At 40.9% G+C, this 26,942-nt stretch overlaps 1 protein-coding gene across 1 annotated transcript; it reads left to right on the forward strand.

Moving 5' to 3' along the window:
- Window positions 1-1,611: 1,611 nt before the first annotated feature.
- KLF5 (Kruppel like factor 5) lies at window positions 1,612-25,224 on the forward strand. Its single transcript, XM_039521049.1, has 4 exons — window positions 1,612-1,966; window positions 4,167-5,037; window positions 6,277-6,336; window positions 23,293-25,224. The coding sequence occupies exons 1-4, from the start codon at window positions 1,778-1,780 to the stop codon at window positions 23,469-23,471; spliced, it is 1,299 nt and encodes a 432-aa protein (XP_039376983.1). The 5' UTR covers window positions 1,612-1,777; the 3' UTR covers window positions 23,472-25,224.
- The last annotated feature ends 1,718 nt before the right edge of the window (window positions 25,225-26,942 follow it).

A 26,942-nucleotide genomic window follows, 5' to 3' on the forward strand; every position in this document is an offset into this window, starting at 1 on the left:
AGAAGGATGCTAAAATTAGATTGTGTGTGATCCTTGGCTATATGTGTAGGTTTGGGATTGAAATTAGTCTGCATTATTCTGAATGCTACAGATTGACGGGAGTAGCCGGCTCTACTTTAGTAACGACAAACATCAAGTGGCTGAACATTCCTAAAGAGATAGTTTGTGTAAAGAAATGTTATGCTAAACTCTTTCCAGGTTCTGTAATTAACTTTCTGCATTCAGACTTAGCAACACCTTGCTTGCTGTGGAGAAACTGTGCCTGAAAGAAAAGGGGAGGAGAGTGCGAGGTTGACCAGAGAAATATTTTTGAAATTTAGCAAACGTCTGTCTGTAAATCCAGGAGTGGGTGGATGCCATTAACATTTCCCAGGGATTAGTGATTATCACTACATCAACTGTGGAATACTGGATTGGTTTGGGAGAAGAGAAGGCGGAAATAGGATTTTTTTCCAGTATCTCTCATCTTGTATTTTCATATACAGTATGAGACATTTAACTTCTATTGCAGGTATTAAGCCATTCTTTCCTCCCCCTTCCGTTCATTGTGCGACATCTATAGCAGGGGCTTTAAACCTTTTTTCATTTGCAGACCCCTCCCTACACATTTTCCAGTGGAGGGGCGGACCCCTTTGGAAATCTTAGTCGGCAGACCCTTAGGGGTTGGTGGACCACAGGTTGAAAACGACTGGTCTATAGTAGAGCATGCTTTGTGTCTCACACACAAAACCAAAAAACATAGACTGGCACTTTCTTCCTAGGGGAGGAAAAGAAGGCATCATTATTTCTATTTCTCCTATCTTTTTTCCTCTCTCCTTCCTCCTTCTCTTTTGATCTATTTTTATAATAGCACTTTCCTGGCACAATGCTGAGATGTGTAGCCTGATGCTGGCTATGCCTGAAATGTCTTAGCACAAACTTTGGAGTATGAACTGCTTTCAGGACCAAAAAACCCCAACGAAGTGAGAGAGGAGAATGAATGTTTCTAAAGCCCTTTGAAGATGAGACGGTCCTGAGGATGGTTATTTTAAAATGTCTACTGGAGAAATGCTTCCCAGCGCGACTATAAATAATGTGCAACAAGTCTGCAATGGGCCTCACAGAGCGCTTCCTAGCACTTGTTCAGAGCCACTTCCACTTTGCGCCCCCAACTTTCCTCTTTCTGGCTGAATATTCACGGCTGCACAAAGCAGCCCCAGCCCCAGGCGCACCGGGCTTTAGGCGTTGCAGTGTGCGGCGGGTACCTGTTTTCCGGAGGTGCTTAGCGCGGTATGCGGGGCTGTCATCCCACATGCCCCGGCTGGCTTCTGTCAGCAGTGGAGCCGCTCCCCGCCAGCTGCCTCCCCAAAGCGGGGGGAGGGGGGCGTGACCTCAGCTTTGAGCCCGGGCTCCTGGGCACAACACCTAAAACGTGCAGGGCGCCTTGTTTCCGCAGGCCCCCGCCCCCTGGCCGGCTCCGGCTGTCAGGAGCGGGGGACACGCTCCCGGCCCCGGGGAGGCGGGAGGAGGGCGGGCAGCTCGCTTCCCATAGGCAGCCCGGCCCCGCAGGGCCGGCCCCCTTGTGCCTGGCCAGGGTGGGGTCGGCTGAAATAGAGGCGGGCATGTGGCAGTAGTAGCGCTAGCCTGGGCCAGGTAGAGCGGCGGCGGGAGCCTGCGCTGAAGCCAGCGGAGTTGTCGCCGGGCGTGTGGGCTGGGTGCGAGCGCCAGGGCAGCGAGCCCCTCGCCCCAGGCAGCAGCGGGAGGTTGCGGGCCCGCTCCGGAGGGATCCCACTCTGCCATGGCCACTCAGGTGCTGCCCATGAGCGCCCGCCTGGGTCCCATGCAGCAGCCCGACGAGCCGGTGTTCGCCCAGCTCAAGCCCGTGCTGGGCGCCCGGGAGGCGGCGATGTTCACGGGGGAGGATCTGAAGCAGCAGCAGCAGCAGCCGGGCGGCAGGGCCAGGATCCCGGCCGAGGAGATGGTGCAGGTAAGGCAGGAGAAGGGGCTTGGGCGGGCCCCCCTCCTGGCCGTGCCCCTAGCCGTTGGGCTGGGGCCCGGCGCAGCCCGCACGGGCAGCGCTCACTGGGTGGGGCGGTGGCGGGGGAATCAGGGCGGCGCCCTGCAGCCGGGAGCCAGCGCCGGGCGGGGAGCCCCACCTGGGCAGTGGGGCTGGGGCCCGAAGTCCCCGCTTGCCCCCCTCGCTCCGCCCTGCGTGGGGATGCGCCTGGTCCGCGTCTCCCCGGCTCGGCTGCGCCTCCCAGGGAGTCAGCCGCTCCGCTCCGCTCCCCCTGCTGCGGGCGGGGACCCAGCCGGGCGCTGCCGCCCTCCGGCCAGGGAGCTGCTAGAAATCGAGGGGTGCCCGGATCGGGGCGCCGGGGACTCGAACTTCCAAACCGCTCAAGGCGGGTTCGAGCGGGCAGGGGCAGAGACGCCCCGCGAGGGTGTTGAAAGCTACAGCTGCTGCCTTTGCACTTGCCCAGCAGCAGAATTAGCGCAGCCGCCTGTCGCTCTCGCCCACGCACGGTCATGTTAGACTGGGGCGGGGGGGAGGCTTGTCGGGACTTTCTGCGTGTCCCAGAAACTGTTTGGCAACAGATCCACAGGCAAACAGCTGGAAGAGCTAAAATCAGCCAGCGCCAACCGCAACCTGATTTTAGCTCAGGAACGGGCTTCGTTTGAGACTATTTCCAGCCCTTGACTCTTTCATTGAATAGTTTCGTGTGCGGTTTATTATAGTGAGTAGCCTTGTGTGGCACAAGAGGCATTGTATAAACGGAGCAGACAAGCCTGTGAGATCCTGAGCAGTGACAAACCTCTGCTGAGGCACCTTCCAAAGCGTATTTATAAGGGGGGCCCTACCCTGGGATCTCAGTCGGAGTCACTCAGTCCCCTATCTCCAATGTAACTAAGATTAAGGAGGAACTCTCCTCCCGAGAATTGATAAGCAAAGCAGTGAATATTAGTGGGACATATTTCAGTCTCTGTGGCTCAGCGATATCTTTTCAAAGAATACATGTTTCTGCCTTCAAAGCAAGCTGGCCTTGGCTTGTAAACAAGAGCTGGAAAAAGTAGCCTGGCACGTTAAGGACGGGTTTAGATCAAAGACAAGCGTTTTTTGTTTGTGTGTGTGTGTGTGTGTGTGTGTGTGTGTGTGTGTGTGTTGTTTGTTTTTGTTTTTTTCTTTGAGACAGGCTCTTGAAATACACTTTTAAGTAGACTTTTTTGTTAGCTGCTTTCTGTTTTTAGGGGTGCTAAAGGGATTTGGTATGACTGGACTTTTTACAGGGTAAGGGGGAATGTAACATTTGCCCATTGGAGAGTACATGATAAATGTTTTACTGATGACTGTACCAGTAATGTATCAGGCTTTCACCACCCACGGATTCCCTACTACCACTGCAGTAAGGGACTGATTTCATTGTAGGAATTAGAGTTTAGAGTGTGACCATGAGTAGAAACATGGTTATCACATTCTTAACAAATTATAGACTCTGTAGATTTAAAAACAGTGTTACTCCAGTCCAAAGGACTCTTTACACCAAATATATAGTAACTTAAAGTCACGCTCCTGCCTCCTTGTTGTTCTATATTGTTTATAAGTTTACACCTGTTTTGGGTTTTATTTCCAGTAGATAACTTTCATTTATGTTCTAAATCTGTTCTGAAGTATGAATATATATTTGAAATGTTAGCCTTCAAATAGTCAGATGAGGGCATGGTTTTTACAGTTAGCAATTCAAAGAGAAGTGTATGAACTTCCTGTAAAAGAATGTCAATATGCTTCTTAGAATAATGGTGAAATAGTAGAGTACAGGAATTGTAGAAATGAATTAGATGACTTTTTTTGTTACATTATCCTATTGCAAATATTATGATACACTTTAAAATATTTTTACTCTTGTTCTGCATAAACATTGTTCAGTCTAATTTGTTCTTGGAGTTGTTGATTAGCATATCAACTATAAAAGGCAGGGTTGTTTTACTATGTCTCATTATTCTGACTATTTAAAACTTCCCCTGTGGAAGAGATGGGATTTGTTTAGTTTTTCTAGTAAAAGAGTACTCATAAGAGGGCGGTGGTGGTTGTTTATTATTATTATTATTTATTATTATGTTCATTTTTGATGTCCTGTCTCATCTATGGTTTGGTAACAAATCATGTGGATTATGTTTTTGTTTTCATTTAGACAAGATGTGAAATGGAGAAATATCTGGCACCTCAGCTTCCACCAGTTCCTGTCATCCCTGAACATAAAAAATACAGAAGAGACAGTGCCTCAGTTGTAGACCAGTTCTTCACTGACAGTGAAGGGTTGCCTTATAGTATCAACATGAATGTCTTCTTTCCTGACATTACTCACCTGAGAACTGGCCTATACAAATCCCAGAGACCATGTGTTACCCACATCAAGACAGAACCAGTTACCATCTTCAGTCATCAGAGTGAAACTACTGCCCCTACCCCCACCCCCACTCAGGCTCTCCCAGAGTTTACCAGCATCTTCAGCTCTCACCAAACTCCCGACGTGAACAACATTTTCATCAAGCAGGAGCTTCCTACTCCAGATATTCATCTTTCTCTCACACCACAGCAGGGCCAGTTATATCAGCTCTTGAGTTCACCGGATTTAGAAATGCCCAATTCTACTGCTCAGGCAGCAGTAATGGACTCTCTTAACAATGTTTCCATGTCATCAGCCATGGCAGGCCTTAACACTCTCTCCTCAGCTATTCCACAGACTACAATGAAACAATTCCAGGGTATCCCCCAATGCACATACACAATGCCAAATCAGTTTCTTCAACCACAGGCCACTTACTTCCCTCCTTCACCCCCAAGTTCAGAGCCCGGAAGTCCTGATAGACAAGCAGAAATGCTACAAAATTTAACTCCTCCTCCATCCTATGCTGCGACTATAGCTTCCAAGCTGGCAATCCAGAATCCAAATTTACCGGTGGCCATGCCAATAAATCCACAGAACATCCAGACAGTCAGATACAATAGAAGGAGTAACCCAGATCTGGAGAAGAGACGTATCCACTACTGTGATTATCCTGGTAAGCCATCTATCCTAATGGAGAATAAATCACCCAAATGTTTTCTTTAATCTTGCAAAAAATCAGACACTGATGATCACAATATTGGTTGAAGTGACTGTCTTTGGTGGTGGTCCAGCTACAGTGAGACCCAAATCAACTTTTCTTCTTCTCCAAAGCCTTATTGTTCTGTGCCATCTTTTCTTACAATTTTTAAATAATTGTTGCTAACTTTTCTGGAAGATAATACATCAGTTCTTACTGTCTTTAAATAAATGTATGTGGATCCCTGCATCACAAAACTTGTAGCTCTGGGGGAAAAAAGAAGGCTGGGATGGCTAATGTTGAACAATTTTGGTACCTGGCTCATGCTTTGTTCTAGCAAACTTCTTCAATGTGCAATGGGCCAGATGCTCAACAGGTGTAAATTGGCATATTGAAGTCCATTGATGTAAGGCCATATCCTTTGTCCAGCTTACAGTAGCTATCTTGATATGAACAGAAAATTCAGTGTGTAAACTTGTTTCTCGGTTGTCAACTATAATTGTCCAACCTCCCCCCAAAACCCCAAATATGTACCCCTCCTGAAGTCCATCCCTTTTGTATGCTAGACTAAAAGATGAATCTAGCAGCAAATGTTAATCATTCATTACTGAAATATGTGATCCCAAATATAAAATGTCAACACTGTGCTGAATAGAAACTAGTTTCCTCTCAAATATAATACAGGATATAGTATCTTGAATGTAGTAAATGTTATAGTACAACAAATGCTGAATTAAAAAAAAAATCAGTGTAGAACTATGGTAAATAACAGTGATATTGAGTAATACCCTGGAAAGATCAGACAGTCCTTTAGGAACATTTAAAAAATAAAGTTCATCAGTGACATTTATATATCATTGAGTAACAGGTGTGGCTTCTTCATGTAGCAGATGTAATTTAAATGTGAACTCTCAGTTGTATTTAGCTTGTAGCTGCTATCCTTTTGTATAACATCATAAGTAATTAAGGATCCCAGGATCTTAAGTATTGCCTTTTCTCTTGATTATGTAAAGCAACCCATTCATAACTACTTTCTGTAGTAAATCATGTGAAACTTCAAATGATTGTGCTGCCACAAAGTAGTAAGGTTTTTTGTTTTGTTTTTCAATATTTTCAGAATAATGTGAGTGACTTTATAAACAAACCTAAAGCATTATAATCTTCCTGCTGATGTGCTTTCTTTTTCTTTTCTTTTCTTTTCTTTTCTATTTTTAGGCTGCACAAAAGTTTATACAAAGTCTTCCCACTTAAAAGCTCACCTGAGAACTCATACTGGTATGTACTTCGCTTGTTTATTCCTTGTTTGCTTTTTTAAAAGATTCATAACCATGTTTGATTTGTCATCTTTTCTTTCTTTGATTTTGCAGAATGGGCTAGGTTCAAGATAGTTCAGTTAAATCAACCAACTTTATCAATAAAAGTTGAAGTTACCTATTTATTTAAGACATTTTTGTTTAGTTATTTTGAATTCCTTATAGTAAATATTTAAGAACTGAAAACAAGCAAAATATTCCCTTTGACACCCTCAATTTTTCTCTAAAATGCTTTTTTTTAAAAATATAAAGGAAAAATTTTCACGTGGGATTTTTTTCCCCACATCTTGAATTAAGCACAATAAATATGATTTTATTTCTGTTTGTTTAATTAAATAAACTCTCATTTCTTTTGGCTTTAGTACTTTAAATACCAGTGCTGACAGAACTATTTTTTAAGATTTTTCTCCTCAGATTTCAGTGTAGTGCCACAATTCTCCTCCATTTGCTCGTTCTCCAGCGTTTAAACTTTCATGTTTAAAAACCAAATACTTTTTTCTTTTCTTAAAAAAATACAAATCTATCCCATTTTTATTTCTCGGTGAAGAGTTACTGAAGTGGTAAGAAAATTAAAAACAGCGTTGAGATGTGAAACCTATATAGTCGTACCATAGACCAAATCCTGTTGGAAGCTACATGCATGCAGTCTCCGTTAATGGACCTGCACAGGTATAAACTGAAGAGTGAATTTTGATTCACTGAGGGTTCTCTTCTCTATTCGACATGCATGGGTGTTACAAACACATATTGGAAAGAGTGGAACCATTCTGTCCAGACCATAGCTCAGTTTAGATACGTGGGGCTTTTTTTTTGTGTTGGGTGTCTGACATCACAACAGAACTGTTTTAACAGTTCAGGATAATTCTTGTGCAGGGGACTTGGATACAAAATTGTTTTTGCAGTTTAGCTGAACCTTTGAAATGAAAATTAGTTCTTTTTTTTTTTTTTCAAAGAAACCTAGGCTAAGAAGCCACTGTCTTCTTTTAAATCTAGTTGCAATATCTGTACTCCAATATGAAATACTTACACATGGGTATGTGATCCTCAAATCAGAGTAATTTATGGTTCTAATTAAAGCAAAAGGCTTACTGTAGTAGGCCTGTCAACATTCAATTTGTACTGTTTGAATAACATGGTTTCATCTTAGTTTAAAAACACAACTTATTTCCTCTCTATGGAAAAAGATCTTGTATTCAACAGTTACTATGAGTGGATTGTTGGATTACTGTAAAGAAACTGAATATCTCCAGGCTAAATGTTACTATGGAAATCCAGTTTTCATAAATGAAGCAGTTATCTGTATTACGGCCACAGTAAAAATGAAAAGCAATTTTTCAAAGGTCAATAGACTCCACTAGCAATAGACTAAACAAGAATATTGTTACAAACATTTTGTGATACATACTCATTACTAGCTAGCTTAATGAGAGAGTAATTTAATTTTTTTAATGAGGATGTAAACTTGACTAATATAATAGAATGCAACATTCATCTTACTTTACAGATTTAGTAAGGAAAGAGTGGGTGCCACTGCCCTATTACATTTAAACCAACATTAGATTGAAAATGTGTAACTTGTCATTATACAGTGACTGTAGGAACCGACCAAAAAATAAAGCTGAACTTAATGTAATTTTACCAAGTAATTGTAAAAATGAAAATCACTCTTAAAATTTTCAGAAGTATGTGTAATTATTTTCATATCTTCAAATAGTACTGATTAAGGAATTCTAAAATTAACGTATTCTTGTACATATAGAGAAATATTTACCAAAGTTGTGATCACTAGTACCTGTTGCTATGGATGAGTAAAAGTTAATGTTGCTTTCCACTTTTTTTACCTGTAGACATTTGACCTCAGCAGTGTGGCTAAGTGTACAAAGGTCAGGGAAGCTGATCTATTCATAGAAACAAGAATGCTGCTTCAGATAAAATCTAGTGAATTTAAGTAAGCCTTTAATACAAAGGGTCTTTTAGGGAGAGGAATGAAGGGATAAATTGTCCAAAGAGTAAAAATACAAACATATTAGTCCATTTCCTGTTACCTACCTTTTATTGTACAATATGAATAAGTCTGACACTTTCTCAATATTCATTTGAAAATCCAAGGTTTTTAAATTAAACCTTCCTTGTGTTCAGAAACCTTGCACACAAGCACACCATTTGATATTCCCAGTACTGTATAAATTAATGAACTGAAAGATTAAGGGCTAAATTCTGCCTTGGTAAAAGTGGATGTAACCTCAGGGAACTCCATGGAGCTATACTACGTGCCCAATTCTCCCAGAAGTCCATGAGAATTTTCTCTTTGACTTCAAAAGGGAGGTATCAGCCCCGTTGGGCTAAATTTGGCCATGCGTATGCATTTGAGTTTCTGTATAAATTCCACCCTTACTTTGTGTGCCCCCTTAAACCAACTTGATTTATGCAGCACTATTAAGTATCAGAGAGATAGCCGTGTTAGTCTGGTTCTGTAAAAGCAGCAAAGAATCCCGTGGCACCTTATAGACTAACAGACGTTTTGCAGCATGAGCTTTCGTGGGTGAATGCCCACTTCGTCTCTTGCATCGGACGAAGTGGGCATTCACCCACGAAAGCTCATGCTGCAAAACGTCTGTTAGTCTATAAGGTGCCACGGGATTCTTTGCTGCTTTTGCAGCACTATTAAACGTTTCTCTTTTAATCTTAAAAATACCTGTACTTTTTATGGAGTAATTACCTTCAAAGTTTTTAAATTTAATAGGTGAGTCTCACCTAATCCAGTTTAATAAAGTTTTGTGTGATATTCTTTCAAAATCCTTAAGGGTGTAGCAGGCCTGTTTATCTGGCTAAACCCGTTCTTTAGTAATCATGGACCACAGAAACTGTTTTTTTCTCTTTATTCTTAGTTTCTTGACAATACCTTTTAAATTGGCTGCAATCTCTCTCTTCCCAAACAGCCTCCACCCTCTTCAGCAATGTGTCATTTTAAAATCAAAAGTGCCTGCAGCAAAGTTTGTCTGCCATTAAAAGTCAAAACAGACCTTATGCTTTTCCTTTGTATTGGAAAATCTCAGCCTTTCACAGTATTTATTTAGGAGTCTCTCCCTCCTGAATGGCTTTCAATGAGTTTAATAGACATTCTTTGAGAACAAACTTAAGGGAAATGTTATTTCTGAAAGAAGGAATGTGAGCCGTAGTCTGTTTCCTCATTCAAATATGAACTAATTGGCAGGTTCATAAGTCACATTTAAATGAGGTCATAAGAAATGGCTGAGAGTTGAAAGTTTTCCCCCCTTGCCCTTTTTTAAGAATAAAAATATAAGTCAAATCCAGCCCTGGTTTAAGAAGGTAAAGCTCCCTTAATTTTAATACAGTTGTTATCTTTAATCCTTTAGGTGAAAATTGTATTCCAAAATCAAGTTACTGTGTTTGTTTGTAGTTCCTGAAATAGGTATGTCTCTCCATAGTTTTAAAATTTATGGAGGGATTTCTAATTGGTGATAAGCTGGTAGCTTCAAAATTGAACACAGGCAAACAAGCTGCTGTTGCCAAGTTACAAAGGTACAGAATGTATTTTTGTATCCTTCTCCGAACGGTTTTGGATCAGGTGTCAAGTTCTCTTAGGTAACATCTTAAAAGCACTACAGTGCATTATTTTACTAGCATGGATTAGCATTTGATCCTTGCTCATTTTAATCAGCTAAAGATGATGTGCTAGTGTACGTGTAGGAGCATCTTTCAGTATAGATGGGTTTCTTCAACCTCTTTATATTAGGGATTTTTCTTCTAAAATACATTGACCTATTAGTCATAGGACAAGTTTAGTTTCATAACTTGTATTGTGCAACCAGCATATAATGTGTGTTGCTGTTTTGTGTTTTTTTTTAAAACACAAAACAGCAACACACATCTATTATAGGCTACACTATAGTAAAATTAGTTGTTCATGCTAGTGCCTTAAGGTATGTGCCCAACTTGAAAAACTTGTCAAATATCAAACAAAAGCAGATCATTAATACAGCCTATTAACTTTATTTCATGTTGCTTGAACATACTTCAACAGCTCCCCCATTAACAACTCTACTGTTTCCCCACCCTTTCCTCCCCCCCCCAGTGATATGCTTGAGTCTTTTTAAACACTGAAGTCTGAGTTATCTCACCTGTAACAGTGCACTACAGTTGTAGACTCCAGTGCTTCATTTCTGTGAGCAGCTGCATGTTTCAGAGATGTATTCTCTTCTGTTTAGAGGAAACGCCATCATTGTTTTGTACACGTCAGGGTACACACACTGAGGATGTTTTTTCAGCTGCATATTGGTTTTCTGTATACAGTCTTTGTACAGGCATGTTCTCTGATCACATGGTGGGTTTGCCATTAATAGAGAGATGAAATAGTTTTGCAGTTAATGTTAGAAACTATCTATAGATCTAGCTTGTATGTGGTGATGGGAAGTGAAAGCCTAGATACCTCAAGAGCAATAGCATTCCTTAAATGAGATCAAGTCAAAATACTTCAACATCCCTAGTTATGTCAAATGTTTATATAGGCTGTTAATTTATTCAATGCCTCAAGATGTTAAACTTGCTTTTAATATATGGCTTCATGTCAGTAGATCCAAAATTGGACTGTGATGGTCAGTCATAGTCAGAACCAGTGGTGGACAACAGACTTTGAGCAGCCTATAGGAATCTCTATCTTCCATTGACCAGAGCTATACACATCTGCGTATATTTGACCTGGTACTGTTTATAAAAAACACAAATGTTGCTGTTGAACTGTGGGGAAATCAAATCGTGTGATAATTTTGTGGAGGTGTAATTTTAGTCAAAAGTGTGTATGTGAGAGCCACATAGTCACTCGTTAATATTTTGATATTAATTTCAAATATTACTTTTGAGTCTCTTGCTTTTGTCCTTCACTCTTTGCTTTTTCCCTGCTTTACTACATTTTCTCCCTTTGCTGTTTTTTCTTTTTCATCATTTTAATCTTTCTTTATTGTTTAGTGATTGACATTCTCTTCCCTCCACCCTCACCTTTCCTATTTCTTTCTCTTCCTCCTTTCCCAAGTATCCTCTTTCTATCTTATCTATATCCCTCCCTCTGCAAAACATGCCCAGCTCTCCTGCCTTTCCCCAGATACATTCACAAAAAGGGTTGCAAGAGGTCTGACAGGAGGGTCACAACTGCCAGTGGCTTTACTGCCTTCCTATTAGAGGAGCCAGTTTTGTTTTTCCTCCACTTCAGCTTAGGCAGGTCAAGGATTTTGTCACAGAAGGCTAGTAAGAGGGAGCAGGATGGTAGTTGGAAGTCGTCTTTCATTCTCCCCACTCAAGGGGAAAAGGCTTCTGAGGTTCAACCTCACTGTGAGCATTGTGATAGGCCAGGGGTCAGCAACCTATGGCACACATGCCAAACACGGCATGCCAGACGATTTTTAATGGCACGTTGCTGCCTGCTGGTGTCCCGGCCGCTGGCCCCACTCAGCCCGCTGTCAAACCCGGGCTGGGCGGGGCCAGCGGCCAGGACCCCGGCAGGCAGCAACTTGCCATTAAAAATCCTGCCTGGCCCAGCCTGCTCTTCTCCGCCTCCCCGTCCACTGCTCTCTCCTGCAGGGGCAGGGGGCAGAAGCTTGGTCCTGCCAACTGCTGCTGCAGCGTAGCCTCCACCAGCAGCCAAGCTCCCCATCCTCTGCCCCCATGCTGGGTTCCTGCCCCTCCTCCTCCCTCCCTGCGGCCGAACAGTTGATGGCCTCTGAGGAGGGAGGGGGAGGAGCCGGAACCGTAGCCGCAGCGTGCTCACTGCTCCGGAGAAGAGGCAAGGATGGGGCCTTGGGGAAGGAGGGTAGAATCAGGGCATAACCCCTCCAGCTCCCTGCCGTGAGCTGCTCAGGGCGGGGGACTGGGAGCATCCCATGACTCCAGCCCATGCCCTCTGCGCTGACTCCTGAACCCCCCCCCAGCCCTCTGCCCTGACCCCTACACCCCCCCACCCCTGAACTCCAGCCCTGACTCTGGCACCCCCTACACATACCCAGCTCCCTCATACTCCATGCCCTGACTCCTGCACCCCCTCACATGCCCCAGCCCCACTTTGAGCACCAAACGAAAGCTCCTGCAACCCGCCTTCCTCCCCCTCCCACATTCCCACCTGGACCCCTCGCATCAAATGGGAGCTGCCCAGGTAAGCGCTCCACACCCAAACCTCCTGCCCCAACCCTGAGCCCCCTCCCTCATTCTAGCTCCTGGCCAGACCCTGCACCCCAACCCCCAGCCCTGTTCTCAGTGCACTCCCACCCTCAGCTCAGTGCAGAGAGGAAGAGAATGGGCTAAAACCAGGGAGAAGGTAGGTACCCAATTTATGTGGGCAGGGCTGGGACCCCAGACCGGCAGCAGGCTGAGAAGGGGCAGCAGCCAGGACCCTGGCTGGCAGGAGCCAGTGGACAGAACCCCAGTCCAGCAGCAGGCTGAGCTGCTCAGTCCACTGCTGGTCTGGGGTCCCGGCTGCTGGTTCCACTCAGCCCGCTACTGGTCTGGGGTTCTGGCTGCTGGACCCTGGCCAGCCGACAGCAGGCTGAGTGGGCTGGTGGTGTAAGATCAGCATTTTAATTTAAGCATTTTGAAAAACTTGTTTACTTTACTTAGACAATAGTTTAAGTATATAATAGATAGACTTATAGAGAGACCTTCTAAAACATTAAAATGTGTTACTGGCACATGAAACCTTAAATTAAAGTGAATAAATGAAGACTCAGCACACCGCTTCTGAAAGGTTGCTGACCCCTGTGATAGGCATTCAGCTTGCTCTGCTTGATCCTAGAAACAAAGACAATGGAGAATGTTGGAGGACTGTGAGGTAGGGAAGTGCAATTACAGATGGGAAATTGAGGCACAGAGCAAAAGAGTGACAAGCCCAATGTCACACAGGAAGTCTGAGTTTCATTGAACCCAAATATTTTGTGCCTTAACCCACAATACTGTCCTACCAATATGCTGATTTCATTTGTAACATCTTGGAAAGTAGCACCCTGGAGGCACTGCAGCCACAAAGCAGGAGAGGCTAATCTCACAGACATTAATACTCCTTATGTGCTTGACTCTTGTAATTATCAGCACTTTTTGATTTTTTTTCCAAAGAAAATTACTTAATGTGTGAAATATGGTAATTCTTATCATGGAGATCTTTTGGGGCCTGCCTCTTGGAAATGGCAGTAAAAAGTTTTTTTTCATTTTTATTCATATACTTTACAAGGAAAAGTTTTGTTTTTGTTTTTACCTGTTGGAGATCACTTTACTTTAATGTTGATTTATGTAAACCAGGGGTCTCAAACTCAAATGACCACGAGGGCCACATGAGGACTAGTAGATTGGCCCAAGGGCCGCATTACTGACACCTCCCCCCAGCCACCCTTGGCCCCTCCCCCACTCTACCCCTTCCATGAAGCCCCACCTCTTCCCTGCCCCCATTCCAACCCCTTCTCCGAAATCCCCACCCCAACTCCACCTCCTCCCTGCCCCAGGGGGAGCAGGAGGGATGAGGGGTGTGGCAGGGGGTCAGGGCAGGGGGTCAGGTGCAGGGTGCGGCAGGCAGCTCAGGGAAGGGGGTTGGGATTGCAGGAGGGGTGCGGGGTGCAGCAGGGGGCTCAGGGAAGGGGGTCAAGGTGCAGGGTGCGGCAGGGGCTTGGGGTGCAGCAGGGGGATCAGGGCAGGGGCTTGGGGTGCAGGAGGGGTGTGGCAGGGGCTTGGGGTGCAGGAGGGGTGTGGCAGGGGCTCAGGGCAGGCGGTTAGACTGCAGGAGGGTTTTGGGCTCTGGCCTGGTATGCACCTTGTCAGTAATAGACTAGAATAATGAAAAGTGAAGCAAAGCAAAATTTAAAATACTGTTGAAAGTGATCAGCAGATGTTAAGGCAGAAATAACTTGCTCAAAAGAGGAGTTACGTAGTAATGGAGAGTAATTGGTATCTTTTATGAGTTTTGCATAAATCCATTAGTTGCTTGTGGGAGAAATGGGAAAAACATCACCATCCTGTGAAAACCAGAGTTTTGGGGAAAGTAACATGTTTTTTCAGACTTTTCATTGAATGACTGTAGGCCATGAGGGTTAATTGATTTGGTTCTTTATCTCTAATTATGGCTTTAGTGAAATATGTTTTAACATTGTGCTTTTTTGAGGCAAAGTCTTACCAACATAGGCCTGACTCTTATTACAGTTCTGGGTCATTCAGTCATATCAATCTCCCACTGTCCAGGCACAATTTTATAAAAATTAATTCAAGGAAGTGTCAGGTGAAGAGCAGTCATGTTAGATTTTTAGATTTTCTTTTTTTTTTAGTCCAACAATTTCTCTTCTTGATTAAAAGCCTAAAAAGTCTCTCTAAGCATGAAAGCTTAAAAACTGTTTCTGTCAATTGCTCTCTGAGAGGATTAAACTTCTTTTCCAGGATATTTGATTCCTGATAAGGCAACTGTTGACCTAAGAGACTGGCTTTAAATATAGTTCCGTTTTGAGACTGACCCACACATGCTAATACAGTCCAAGATTCACAGCAATTACCAGTGATTAAAACTTTCCATTATTTGATTAGACATTCCATATTGTAATTTAATGTCTGAGCCTGCCTTGGACAATTGAATCTCCTCTAGTTCCATGGAATATATTCTGGGGTGAATGTTGTTGGTTGTTTACTAGCTGACATGAACCTCCCATTGGTGAAAGATTAGAAACATTTAAGTAATGTCCTAGTTTAGTCTGAGTATCTTGGTAGCAGCATTCCTGTCCTGTCAGACTGCATTATTTATATTCAGTGATCTCTAACAACTCTGATTAAGGACATATTAAAACCTTTCATTTGGCAAGTATACAGAACTTTGCCTTCAGTTAAAGAAGGCTTTAACTTACTGCTTTGGTAATTTTTTTTATATACATATAGTTGGTGGAGATCTTAAGGATTATAGTATAAACTTATTACATTCCATTAAGGGGAACCTCTTACCCTACAAGTGCCAGCGCTGTAGGTGTGAAAACTCCAAAGCAGTTCTGGCAGCCATGCCATGCATGAGGAAACCCTCTTCTCCCATATATGACATGTAAATACACACACATAGCAGATGGCATGGATTTATTATGAATCAACTTTTTAAAAATTAGCATTCCCTGATTTTTGTTTGCATATATTCTTGAGAGAGACCACCTCTGCTATAACAGAATGTTATACCGGAGAGAAAATAAACAACTTCACAAGCCAGTCAAGATTCCTCAGTAATCCTAGAGCTGCATGAGACAACACTTAACAAAATAAGAGTGCTTCAGAGCATTGGGGAATTCTGAATGTTTATTGGCTGATGAGGAGATAATGTCTTCTCCATGTCTGTAGTCACAAAAAGAATGAAAACTAGGATTTGGTGATTAACTTTTGACGTGCATATCCACCTCCTTCAGTTACCTAATACTAATGTTTTCTTGTCTCCACACATTTGTGGTAGAAAGAGCTCAAAATATTGGTTAATTAACCAGCAATTGGATCTCCCTCTCCCATCAGTGAGACTAATGCTTCCTGTCACATGGCTCTAAAAGATTGTATTTCTGATGCAATACTTTATGATTAACACCTTTTCAAGTAGTGTTATACTGCACATTAAAAGGAAACTTAAAAGTGCGTGTGTGTATATGTTTTGTATCTTGGTAAATTGTCAAGGCTGGAAACCTGTGCTATATTCCATAGGTGAGCTGGGATACACACAAATACACCAGCAACTACTTCTAGTCCAGTCAGAGAGGAAGGGGGGGATAGGCTTAAAATGATGACACCATATTCTACAGAAAAGCTATTTCAGGTAAACTTGAAAAAGATTAGTTCTAACCTTTCTGTCAAGTTACAGGCCTCAACATATCTGGTAACTAAAGCAAACTGGCTCTAGCAGTGGAAGGATATGAAAACTAGTATCCTAGAAAAGTTCTAAAATGCACACACAATCTAGTTCCTCTTAAAATTAATGAGTAACTAGGTAACTTTATTGTTTTACTGCTGTTTTTCCTTGAACATACTTACTATATTGTTTATCCATTGTCCCCTCCCCACCATTCTGTCTTGTCTGAAACTAGCTTGGAGCAGGACCCAGGATGAAGTCCTGGCCTCCTTTTGAAGTCACTGGGAGTCTTTAATGGGGTCAAGATTTCACCTTAGGTGCCTCTCAGTACAGATGAGAAGACATACCACACTTTTTGGGAATTGTCAGATATAAATAATGTACAATCCTTTGACCAGTATAATTCACTCGTAATGTGATTGTTCCAAACATGTGGTGGTAAGTCACTTATACCACATCATTGTGTGCGCTGCGTGCAACAAAACACAGTACAGTGGGGTAACATTTCAGACCCTCCTCCCCCCACAACAGTCTGTCTTCATGTACACTTGTAGGCTACAGCCAACATTTTCAAACTTGATTACCTGAAGTTAACCTGTGTGGTTTGATGTGTGGTGTTTTTAATTTTATTTTCTTCCCCAAAGGTACTCAGCACTAGAACTGGTTGGGAACTTTTTGATTAATTGGTTTTTTTGTCGAGAAATCTCATTTGTTGAAACCAAAACTGTTTGCAAAACAGGATCTGGTTAGATTTCCCAACTTGAAAAAATGTTGGGGGCGGGAGGGGAAGAACTGAAATTGTCAATGTTTTCTTTACATTTTCTATAGAAACATTTCTTTTCCAGTTTGAAATGACTTGTTTGGAAACTTAAGCTAATTTGATTTAAAAAAAAAATCCTTTCAAACTTTTCAAAGTTTGAAATGAGATGTTTTGAAATTATCAAAAAAAAAAGTTTCAACTGACCTGAAATGGGATTTCAGGCAGAGAAAGGGAATTTAGTTTTTCTATTTATGAATGATTTTGACTCTTCATCCCAATTTACAGTGGGGCAGAAAATTTTCTAACTCTCGAAAATGTGTGTGTGAGACAAGAACCATTTTCCACCCAACTCTACTCAGTATCCACAGTTCATGTGGAAACTAACAGCAATTATTGAATGATCAGTGTCTTGGGAAAATATAAATTTAGTTACCTGACTGTAAGCAGCAAAGTGAAAAACTTGCCCTGTAATTTTTAGCTTTATTTTTAAAGATAAACCCAGCTATAGAAAAATTCATTGATTAAATATCAGAGAGGTAGCCGTGTTAGTCTGGATCTGTAAAAGCATTAAAGTGATAGTCACTAATTTTAATTTTTTTACAAACAGAAGCATATTTTCTTGTATTGTCACTGGGAATTTCATTAATTATTTGGGGCTTTTTAAATGGTGTTTTGCTGAGAGAGATTTTAATAGAGCAGGGCTTCTCTCCCACCGGTGACTGAATAACATCCAGGTGGCATCTACAGCAGTAGCTTATGTGGTGAAGTAGTATTAGGATAATATTCAATGTATTTTTTAGCTTTATTTTAATGTGATTTAGCATCTCAAATTAAGGAGGGCCACCTCCCTATGACCAAACAGCTCTCTGCAGTGACCAGCAAGGACTTTGTTGGCCAAAGTTTGGGAACCACTTGGGCAATAGGGGTGTTAGTGAAGTAACAGAGAAGGCTTGCATACTCAGTAGCATTCCTCCTTTGGCAACTCTCTAACCTTTACACCATTAATATTTGCTTTTAAAGACAAGTGAGTTACAAGAAAGTTTTTCAAGTTACATTTTCCTTATCACTTGCTAAGTGCTTTCTCCTAAAGAGATTCCAAACTAGTTTAGTGTTCAACAAAGTTTTTTAAACACTTGCACTAAAGTACAAGGTTGTTTCACATGCTATACAAATACATTTATTTATTTATTTTGCTAGAGAATGGATACATATTAATGGCTGAGGAACTTAAAATACATTTTGTGATGTGACAGCCTAACAAAATACTTAAAATCAGTGATGCTGGAAAGAGATGATGCAAAAATCCAATTAAATGTATGAAACCTCTATCCTGTTGAAATATAATTCAACAGAAAGCAGTTCTGTTTCCCAGAAGAGCTGTGTATAATATTTCTGGCTTTGGAAGAAAGGCCTGGAGTGTGCTATTTGGCTAGAACTCGGTACCAGCTTCCTCCATGGTGTTTTACTTGAACAGTGTTGACATTTTAACAAATCCCATGGAAGCTCCCCTGAAGTGGAGGAGTTAGCTTTTTTTTGCTTTTACAGTGAAATATTTGTTTGATACAGTGATCATGTTCCAGTAACTGAACTATAGTACACTAGTATTTGATGACCAATGGCATTCTATAGGATGTTAAAAAAAAAAGTTGTAAACTGCTGCAGGAAACCAAATATTTCTGAAACTGTACAGCTACTGTATTTAACACAATTGTTAAAGTAAACAAATCTTACATTTACCATGTAGCTAATGAAAATAGTGGATAAAGCATTCAATGTTCCTTGGCTTTATAATTTAACTGATTCCTTTGCTCATTTAAAATCAGTATGGCAAAGAACAGACACTTTAAAAAAAAAAAAAGTGAAACGTGAAGAACCTTTTGGTTGGCTTTTTTTCCCCTTACCACAAACTTAAATCAAATTCTTCTTTCCACTAAATATGAGACACACATGTGTATGGGTTGGGAAAGATTAAACAATACTGGGGTTAGTTGTTCTTTTGCTCTCCTTTTTAAACAAGTTTTTAATCTCTATCTTCACTTGCCTCTCCCTCCCCACACCCAAAAGAAAAACATTTCAAATTGATTCCCTTCAAGAACTTTCCAACAGAAACTAGCATCACAAACATAGATTATTATTTTTTTTTCTTTCAGTATTTCACCTCTTAGATTTTTCCAAAATAAGCTGGGGCCTTTATACTAGAGTAGGGATGAAGGGCAGTGTTATGGCTTTAATTTCTAGTACATGAAAGTAGTAGTGTTCAAAACCAACTGCATGAGGTGCTTATGAAATGCCAACAGACCCTGGTCACTGGCAGGCAGGATCAAACTGGGGACCTCTGGAGTTTAATGCATGAGCTGCTACGGCATGAGCTAACAGCCCCCTGCTTGTTAGCAAAGGCTGTAAGGAAGACTCATTTTATCTCTCTACGAGATCTCGGTGCCACTAGATAGGACACAACACCACAGCCAGGAAGTGTGTGGGTTATACTTACTCAATACCCTCCATGCGTACTCTCAAATTCTTCATAGCTCAAGTTTGGAGAAGCCAGGGTGGGGCTATGACAGCATGGGGCGGAGCAGCAGCACCTAGCTGTCTAGGCTGCCATTGCCATAACCTGCTATATTATGAATCTTTCCACAGTCTTGTGTCATAAAATGGCATAACCAGCAGCAATCATTGTAGGCACTGGGAACAGCTGATGTTCCCCTGGAAATCTGAGGTGAAATCCAAAACCTGCTGAAGTCAATGAGGTGTGTTTGTTTTTTTTGCCATCAACATCAGCGGAATCAGGATTTCACAGCGATATTTAGTAATTTATGCCCAACAAGGCCACATAAGTTACTGCTGTCCAGAATATCAGTAACTTAAGCATACAAGTCTGCATACTACTATTTCATCCCACCAGCAGTACATTTTGGGGTTGGTGATATACACAGTAGACACTAGCTACACAAGGCGGTTTTGTGGATGTGTTCAGTGCGCTGCAGTGCCGGCATTCATAAAACTGATACTCCACCCCACCTCTGCAGGAATAGCAGCAGCATTGTAAACCGTGGCCACTTTTAAAACCAAGCCCACTTTGCCTGCTGGGAACTAGAGCTCATTGACATTGAAATTTTGATGAAAAATATTGTTGACATTTCTGTGGAGGGAAAATTGAGGGGAAAGAGGGACTAGCTAAAGGGTCATATCTGATTAAGGGAAAGAAACAGGAATTTTTCTTCAAATCAAAAGTTTCTCTTCTGTTTTCTGGCCTGCTTTTCTGTGTACCTAGAACAGCTAGCAGGGTCCAGAGCTATCCCTTACATCTCTTCCAACTAGTGGAGTCCTTCTGAACTTATTTTACCACCAAGTGGCAAGCAACATAGCTCTTAAAACTGAACTGAAAACAGAAGTGACTTATATTATAAACATCAAATTTAGGAACCGTGGAGAAATTTTTGCATCTTCTTCACCCCACTCCCCCAAAATCTGTGTAGATATCCACAGCCTCCCTTACAGCTAGTATAACTTTCCCTTTTTTTTCCCCCCAAATCAGCCCCATCCCACCCCCAAAACAAAACTAACTCTAAAAAATGCTCAAATAATGGGTCCTTGATGAGGTGTCTCCCACTCCTTCCTCCTCTCTCTGCTGCTATCTATGGGACAAGGTTGCAACAACTGAGGTGCTGAGTACAAGAAGGCAGCCTTTAATACAAGACTATATTAAAAGAACACGTGTAAATACCAGAGAGCCACATTATCTACGCTGCTATTCGGGTTTTTTAAAAATTAGTCATAAGCAACATAAAACATCTGTTTAAAAAGTGTTTGAAGTCAGATTCCCCAAAAAACTTTATAATGTTCTTAAAGAAAACACATCTGCTGTTGAGTTTCACAAAAGAGGTATGCTTGTTTCTGTTTTACCACAAAGCAGACCTACAAGTGGCCTCTTCTTCTGTGTCCGTGTCATGTGCAATGTAATGTTCTAAAGACTGCATTAATAACCATGGAGCAAGTTATACGAAGACCCAGTTTAGATATTGGACGGATGTTTACTGTACTGCAAAAGATCCTGTACTGGACTTCTGCCATTATACCTCTGGGATTCTAATACATTAACTCAACTGGCTTTTCTGGTAATGGTAGTGCTTCACTTGTCAGGTTTACACAACATCCTTGTTTTCATCTACAGTATGTCTTGTCTGGGACATAGGTGCGATCACAAATGATGCCTTACCGTGTTCATTGGTCACAGTCATGCAGAGCAAATACTGAGCTATAACTGGTTGCAGCCTAAATCATCTTCCATTGGAATGGGATGGACATCAATGGAAAGAATCTCATTAGGTTCCTAGGAGATGGATCAGGCCCTAAGTGTGCTTCTCTTAAAGAATGATACATTTCAAGGATGATAGTGATATCAATAAATCTTGGTTGTCTTGTGCACCAAGAAATTGCTGGGTTTTTTGATGTAGACTCCGTTCAGTGCGAATGTGCTGCCAATGTGGAGTTACTTCCTATTCATGAAGATGGGGGGTGGGGATAGTCTCTCCTTTTGCAGTAGGTGAAGTGTTGAGCATAAAAGGCATCATAAACTCTACAAGGAGGATGGATTTTATAATTTTGATTGTTTTAAAAGAGATTTAGCCCTTCTGCTGTCAAGCAACAGAACCTTAATTTTTGCTAAATTCTTAATCTTCTGACATGGGGTGTGTGTGTCTCACACGGTGTTCTCTGGGCTGTTGATGGTGCAAAACGAGCTGTCTAGTCACGTGGTGCTGGCTTTTTTCCTTGTTTCCACCTGCTAAACCTACATTAAAATACTTTCCAAGTAGCTGTATTTGGTTTGTGAGGGTTGTTATTGGATGTGAATGGGAGTGGCGAAAGCTCCATGTGATGAAAACTAGGAGGAAGGTGATTGACAACATACTCTGGATGGGATTTTCCAAAGCACTTGGCACTGACCTAACTCTGCTCCCATTTGTCAATGCAAGTTTTACCATTCACTTCAATGGCAGCACAGTTAAGTCAAAGCTGAGTGCTTTAATAAATTCCACCTTCTCTCTCTGTTAACATGTGGGTTACTTGTAACACTTTTTTTAAAAATTAGAATTCGAGAGCCCTGATCTAAAGACACTTTGAAATAAATGTAGAGTAGTTCAGTGTATATCACTCTAGCAGTGATCCTATAAATAGGCAATCCTAGCTCTCCGTTTATATAAAAAAAAAAAAGTTTTGTCTGCCTTTTTAGGGTGACATCACATACATGACCGCGTCAAAGCAGATGAGTGTTTTGTTTAAATAACTGGTTCCCTGTTTGTAGAGAAAGAAATCACCTTGACTTTCTGACTTGGTATTTCCCCAGTATTTCAACAAACATAACTACAAATTATAGGTGTGCTTAAAATGTCCCATTTTCAATCCTGAAATGGATTAATGCAAATACCTGAGGTAGTTTGGCCAACATGTTCAAATCTAGCTGCCTAAAACTGGGCACTTCAGTCTATATTAGGCGCCTCTATAAATGTGGTCAGATTTTTTTCAGAGGTGCTGTGCACTCTCCACATCCATGTAAGTTAATAGGAACAGCAGGGGCTTGACACCTCTGAAAAATCTGGCCATGTAAGCACCTAATTCTAGACATCCAATTTTGAAAACTTGGGCCTGAGTCTTTTAGATGTTTTTCTCTATATACAGCTGTCCTGAGCCAGAAGGCCACAAAATTTTATTGCAGAGTTATTAGTTGACCTTTTTATTTTATTTTAGAAAATATTATCCCAGTTGTATTTTACATACTGCATAAAGAAATTCGTTTTACTTACACATCAGAAGCTCTTAAATCTCTATATTATAAATCGTATAGTAACCTTTCTCCACATTCAAACTAGATCTTAGAAATATATTTAATGTATGACTCTTGTCACTTTTTTTAAAATAACTTGTATATTAAGTCGGAGCAGATTGTAGTATGATGCTCTCTACCGCCTCTCATTGTGAGGAGGTGTGTGTATTTTTCAATTCCATGTAATTATTTCTAGGTGTATATTTTTACTTTTTGTAATAGGTATATAATTAGCTTATGTTTACACGTCTCTGCAGTGGCATCTGTTTACCACAAATTTCAAGAACAAAACTCTGTGAACTTGTAGCAAAGATTAACTTGAGAGTATTAAATATATCTGCGAATCATCAAGAACCATGAGCACTCTTCTCCTCCCCCCACCCTTTAAAGTGCAAACTATTGGCATTTAGTATGAATTCTCGTTAATTGTTCTTCTTCTGTGGAGTCACAGCTAACCATCTGTTTCTGTGTGTTCCAAATGTTTCAGGGGAGAAGCCATACAAATGCACTTGGGATGGTTGCGACTGGAGATTTGCTCGTTCCGATGAGTTAACACGCCACTACAGGAAGCACACAGGGGCCAAACCTTTCCAGTGTGCTGTGTGCAATCGTAGCTTCTCTCGCTCTGACCACCTGGCTCTGCACATGAAGAGACATCAGAACTAAACGCTGGGTTCGACGCGGAGGCTGTCTGTATCTATGCAATTTCCAAGTGACTCTCAACATGTGGTTAGAATTTAGTTTTAATTTTTGACTATTGACTATCCATAAAGTCTCCAAAGAAACTGGAAATGTATATTTTGTATATTTATGAGGAAACAGGAAAGACACTGTACCACAGTACCAGAGTGTTCAGTCATTTATTTTGTTTGCTCTGATCATGTATATGGCTTTAGTCAGCAGGTTTCATCTCAAGTATTATGTTTCAGCACATTGCATCATTATAGATTATTTTCTTACGGTGTTTTGACCAAAGCACTGTCATTATTGTGGCAATGTTTAGTAAATGAATTAATGGGAGGGCATAGACGAATGAACACAGAGGACAAGCCATGAATTGTAGTCTGTCAGGTTTTTACTGGACATATTTAGTACTTGTGTGGGTTTTTTTTTAAAATGTTGTCTTTCTGTGCAGATAAAATATATAGAAAAATTCATAAACAGCCATAGAACAAACTTTTTGTTCTGTATGTTGCATGTTTGCTATGACAACGATTTTGTAAATATGCAAATCAGCTTTTAAGGTTTATTACAAAAAGTTTTCTAGGAATCCTCTGAAAATTCAGACGTACATTTGATAATACGGCACATTTTCAATTAAATTTATTTAAATACCTCTCAAAACATTACCAACTTAGTTTCATTTTCTGAAGAAAAGTGAACTAGCCATTCAAACATTTTGTACCTGTTAACATAAATGTTGTGCACTGAATATTCAAAACAGGATTGAGTTTTCAAAATGCTTAAAAGGGCAAAACATTTAGAATGAACTGCAAATGTTGGAAGCTTAAATAATGAGGATAGTTACAATATACAGAATGTTAAACCTCTTACTATAAGCTAAACTTAGTATCACTTTAAAAAGAAGGATTTAGGATGCAATTTTCATAGACTGACATGTTAAGCTGGTTTAGCACCAGTATGATCTAGTTTCATGTGGATGTTGCATGTAATGTACCAGAAGGTAAAGGATACAGTAATTTTATTTAAAATTACAGTGCAGTTTAGTTAATCCACTGTTAACATTGACACACACCGGACAAAAGTCACTGCTGACATAAATAGATGCAACTGAAGTCAAAGGAGTTCTGCCCTTTTATGCCAACAGTGAATTTAGTTGACAGCGTTCTGTCTGGAAATAGGAAATGAAGGCCAAAAAATGAGGTTACACTTTGTAGGACTTGGCCAAAATATCTACAACATAAAGGAAACAACTAATACACATATGCAATTCACAAACTGTGATTTCATGATTTCAACCAATAGGTGGAATGAACAACCAAAAAGCCAAAAAAGGGTCTCAAAGAAAAACATAGCTTTGTTAAAACTGTTGTTTGTCTTTTTATTTATTTTGTGGTATATGGTAGACATTTTTAAGACCATTTTACATACACTTGATAAATTATAGTTTTTGTTTGTTATAGTTAGAAACATTGCTCTTAATTGTAAATAGTTGACAAATGATGTAAATAATTTTGTAAGGCTTCAAATGTTTATACATGGAAACACATGCATAAATTGGTTACTGTTTTGCTTCTTTTTCCCTTTCCCCTCCCCCCATATTTTTGTATTTGTGGTATTTCCTATGCAAATGATGGAGCAAACAGCTGTATAGTTGTAGAATGTTTCTGAGAGAGAATGAAATGGTTTATATATAAAGACAATTTTTTGGAAAATAAAACAAAGTGCCTAAAATTAATATGCATGAGTGTTCTCTGTATAGCTGCTTACCAGTGACTTTGCATATTGATTTTTTCAAATAATACAGTGTTGCCTTTAAGAATTCTATGTCCTTCATTGCAAGGACCATCATTTTCTGCTTGGAAAGTACCTAGCACTTCTTGGGCACCACTACAATTAAAATAGTAAATATAAAGTGATAAGAGCTAGCTTTATGGTGCTATTATTTTATTTACATCTGTTCTGCAGCTCTGCCACTTTATGTGAAAGGTGTATATACTATTATCCACTATCTTCTCTCCATTTCAGGATATTTTCTATTGAAGGAGAGAGGCTTAGTCACTTTTAAAAATATATATAAACAAATGTGTACACGCAATTACTGGGTTACACCCATTTTCTGTGCTCCTACAAACTTGAAGAAAACCAGTACTTCCTGGAAGGAACAGAAACTACAGTAGAGCTGACCCTGTAGAATTTTACACTTACAGCACCTTGATGCAAAGATCTCAAATGACTCAATCCTCTCACACTATTCTATCCCATAGGGGTATTAGTTTGCTCATCTGTAATCTACATAAGACGCAGCAGCCAGGGAGTTCTTTCCAAGGTTATGGAAGGATGAGAAATTGAATCCTGATATCTAAGTCTTTGCTCCAATCACTGAAGACACAGCTACATTTGAGAGTTTACAGCAGTGCAGCTGCAGGGTCTTTAATGTAGCTACCCTAAGCCAGTGGGGGAGAGCTTTCCTGTTGGCTTACCTACTCCAGCCCCTGTGAGCAGGAGATGCTCTCCCACCAACATAGCACTGTCCACACCAGCGCTAATGTCAGTGTAATTTGTCGTTCAGGGGGGTGATTTATTCACATCCATGAATGACAAACTGTAGTGTAGATTGAGGGCTTGTCTCCACTTACTGGGAGATTGACGCACAGTGATCGATCTACCTGGGGTTGATTTAGCAGGTCTAGTGAAGACCCACTAAACCATCCACTGAGTGCTCTCCTGTCAACTCGGTACTCCATTGGAACTAGTAACATAAGGTAAGTCGATGGGAGAGTTTCTCCTGTTGACGCAGCGCAGGGTAGATACCGGAAGACATCGACCTAAGGTACGTTGACTCCAGCTATGATGTTCACGTACCTGGAGTTGCGTAACTTAGGTTGACTTAGCCCTGTAGTATAGACCTGCCCATAGCCTTTGTCATACTCTATCCTAAGCCTTTCCCCCCGCACTGATGCCTTCCACATTATATAATCACAGGCTTGTTTATGCCACAAATCAAAACCCTATCTTACAATAGAAAAATGCCAATGAAATTATTAATTAGTGGAGAAATTGTCTATAATAATGGCTATTTTATACACACAATTCTGTGTAACTACAGTGACCAACTATCAGAGATTCATGTTAGAGAATAAAACTTAGTGTGGTTTCAGAACATATCTACATAATGAGAGATGCACATGATGTAGCCATGCACCATAACATGATGCATACCAGAACTAAACAATGGAGCTTTCTTTACTGAAATACATAATTCTGTGTCCAGAATGCATGGTTTTAAGGCAATTATCAAATGATATTTTGCTGACTCAATTTTTTTTAAGTTGTAAAAATGATCTTCACAAATAAGAGTGGCTGATTTGCTCCCAAAATTCATAAAAAGGGCTTGTGTGACGGTAACTATCATGTGGTAGCTTTGAAGCAAAGGCAGTGAAGTACTCCAACACA

The sequence above is a fragment of the Mauremys reevesii genome, linkage group 1, assembly GCF_016161935.1.
Source record: "Mauremys reevesii isolate NIE-2019 linkage group 1, ASM1616193v1, whole genome shotgun sequence".
Taxonomy (NCBI): domain Eukaryota; kingdom Metazoa; phylum Chordata; order Testudines; family Geoemydidae; genus Mauremys; species Mauremys reevesii.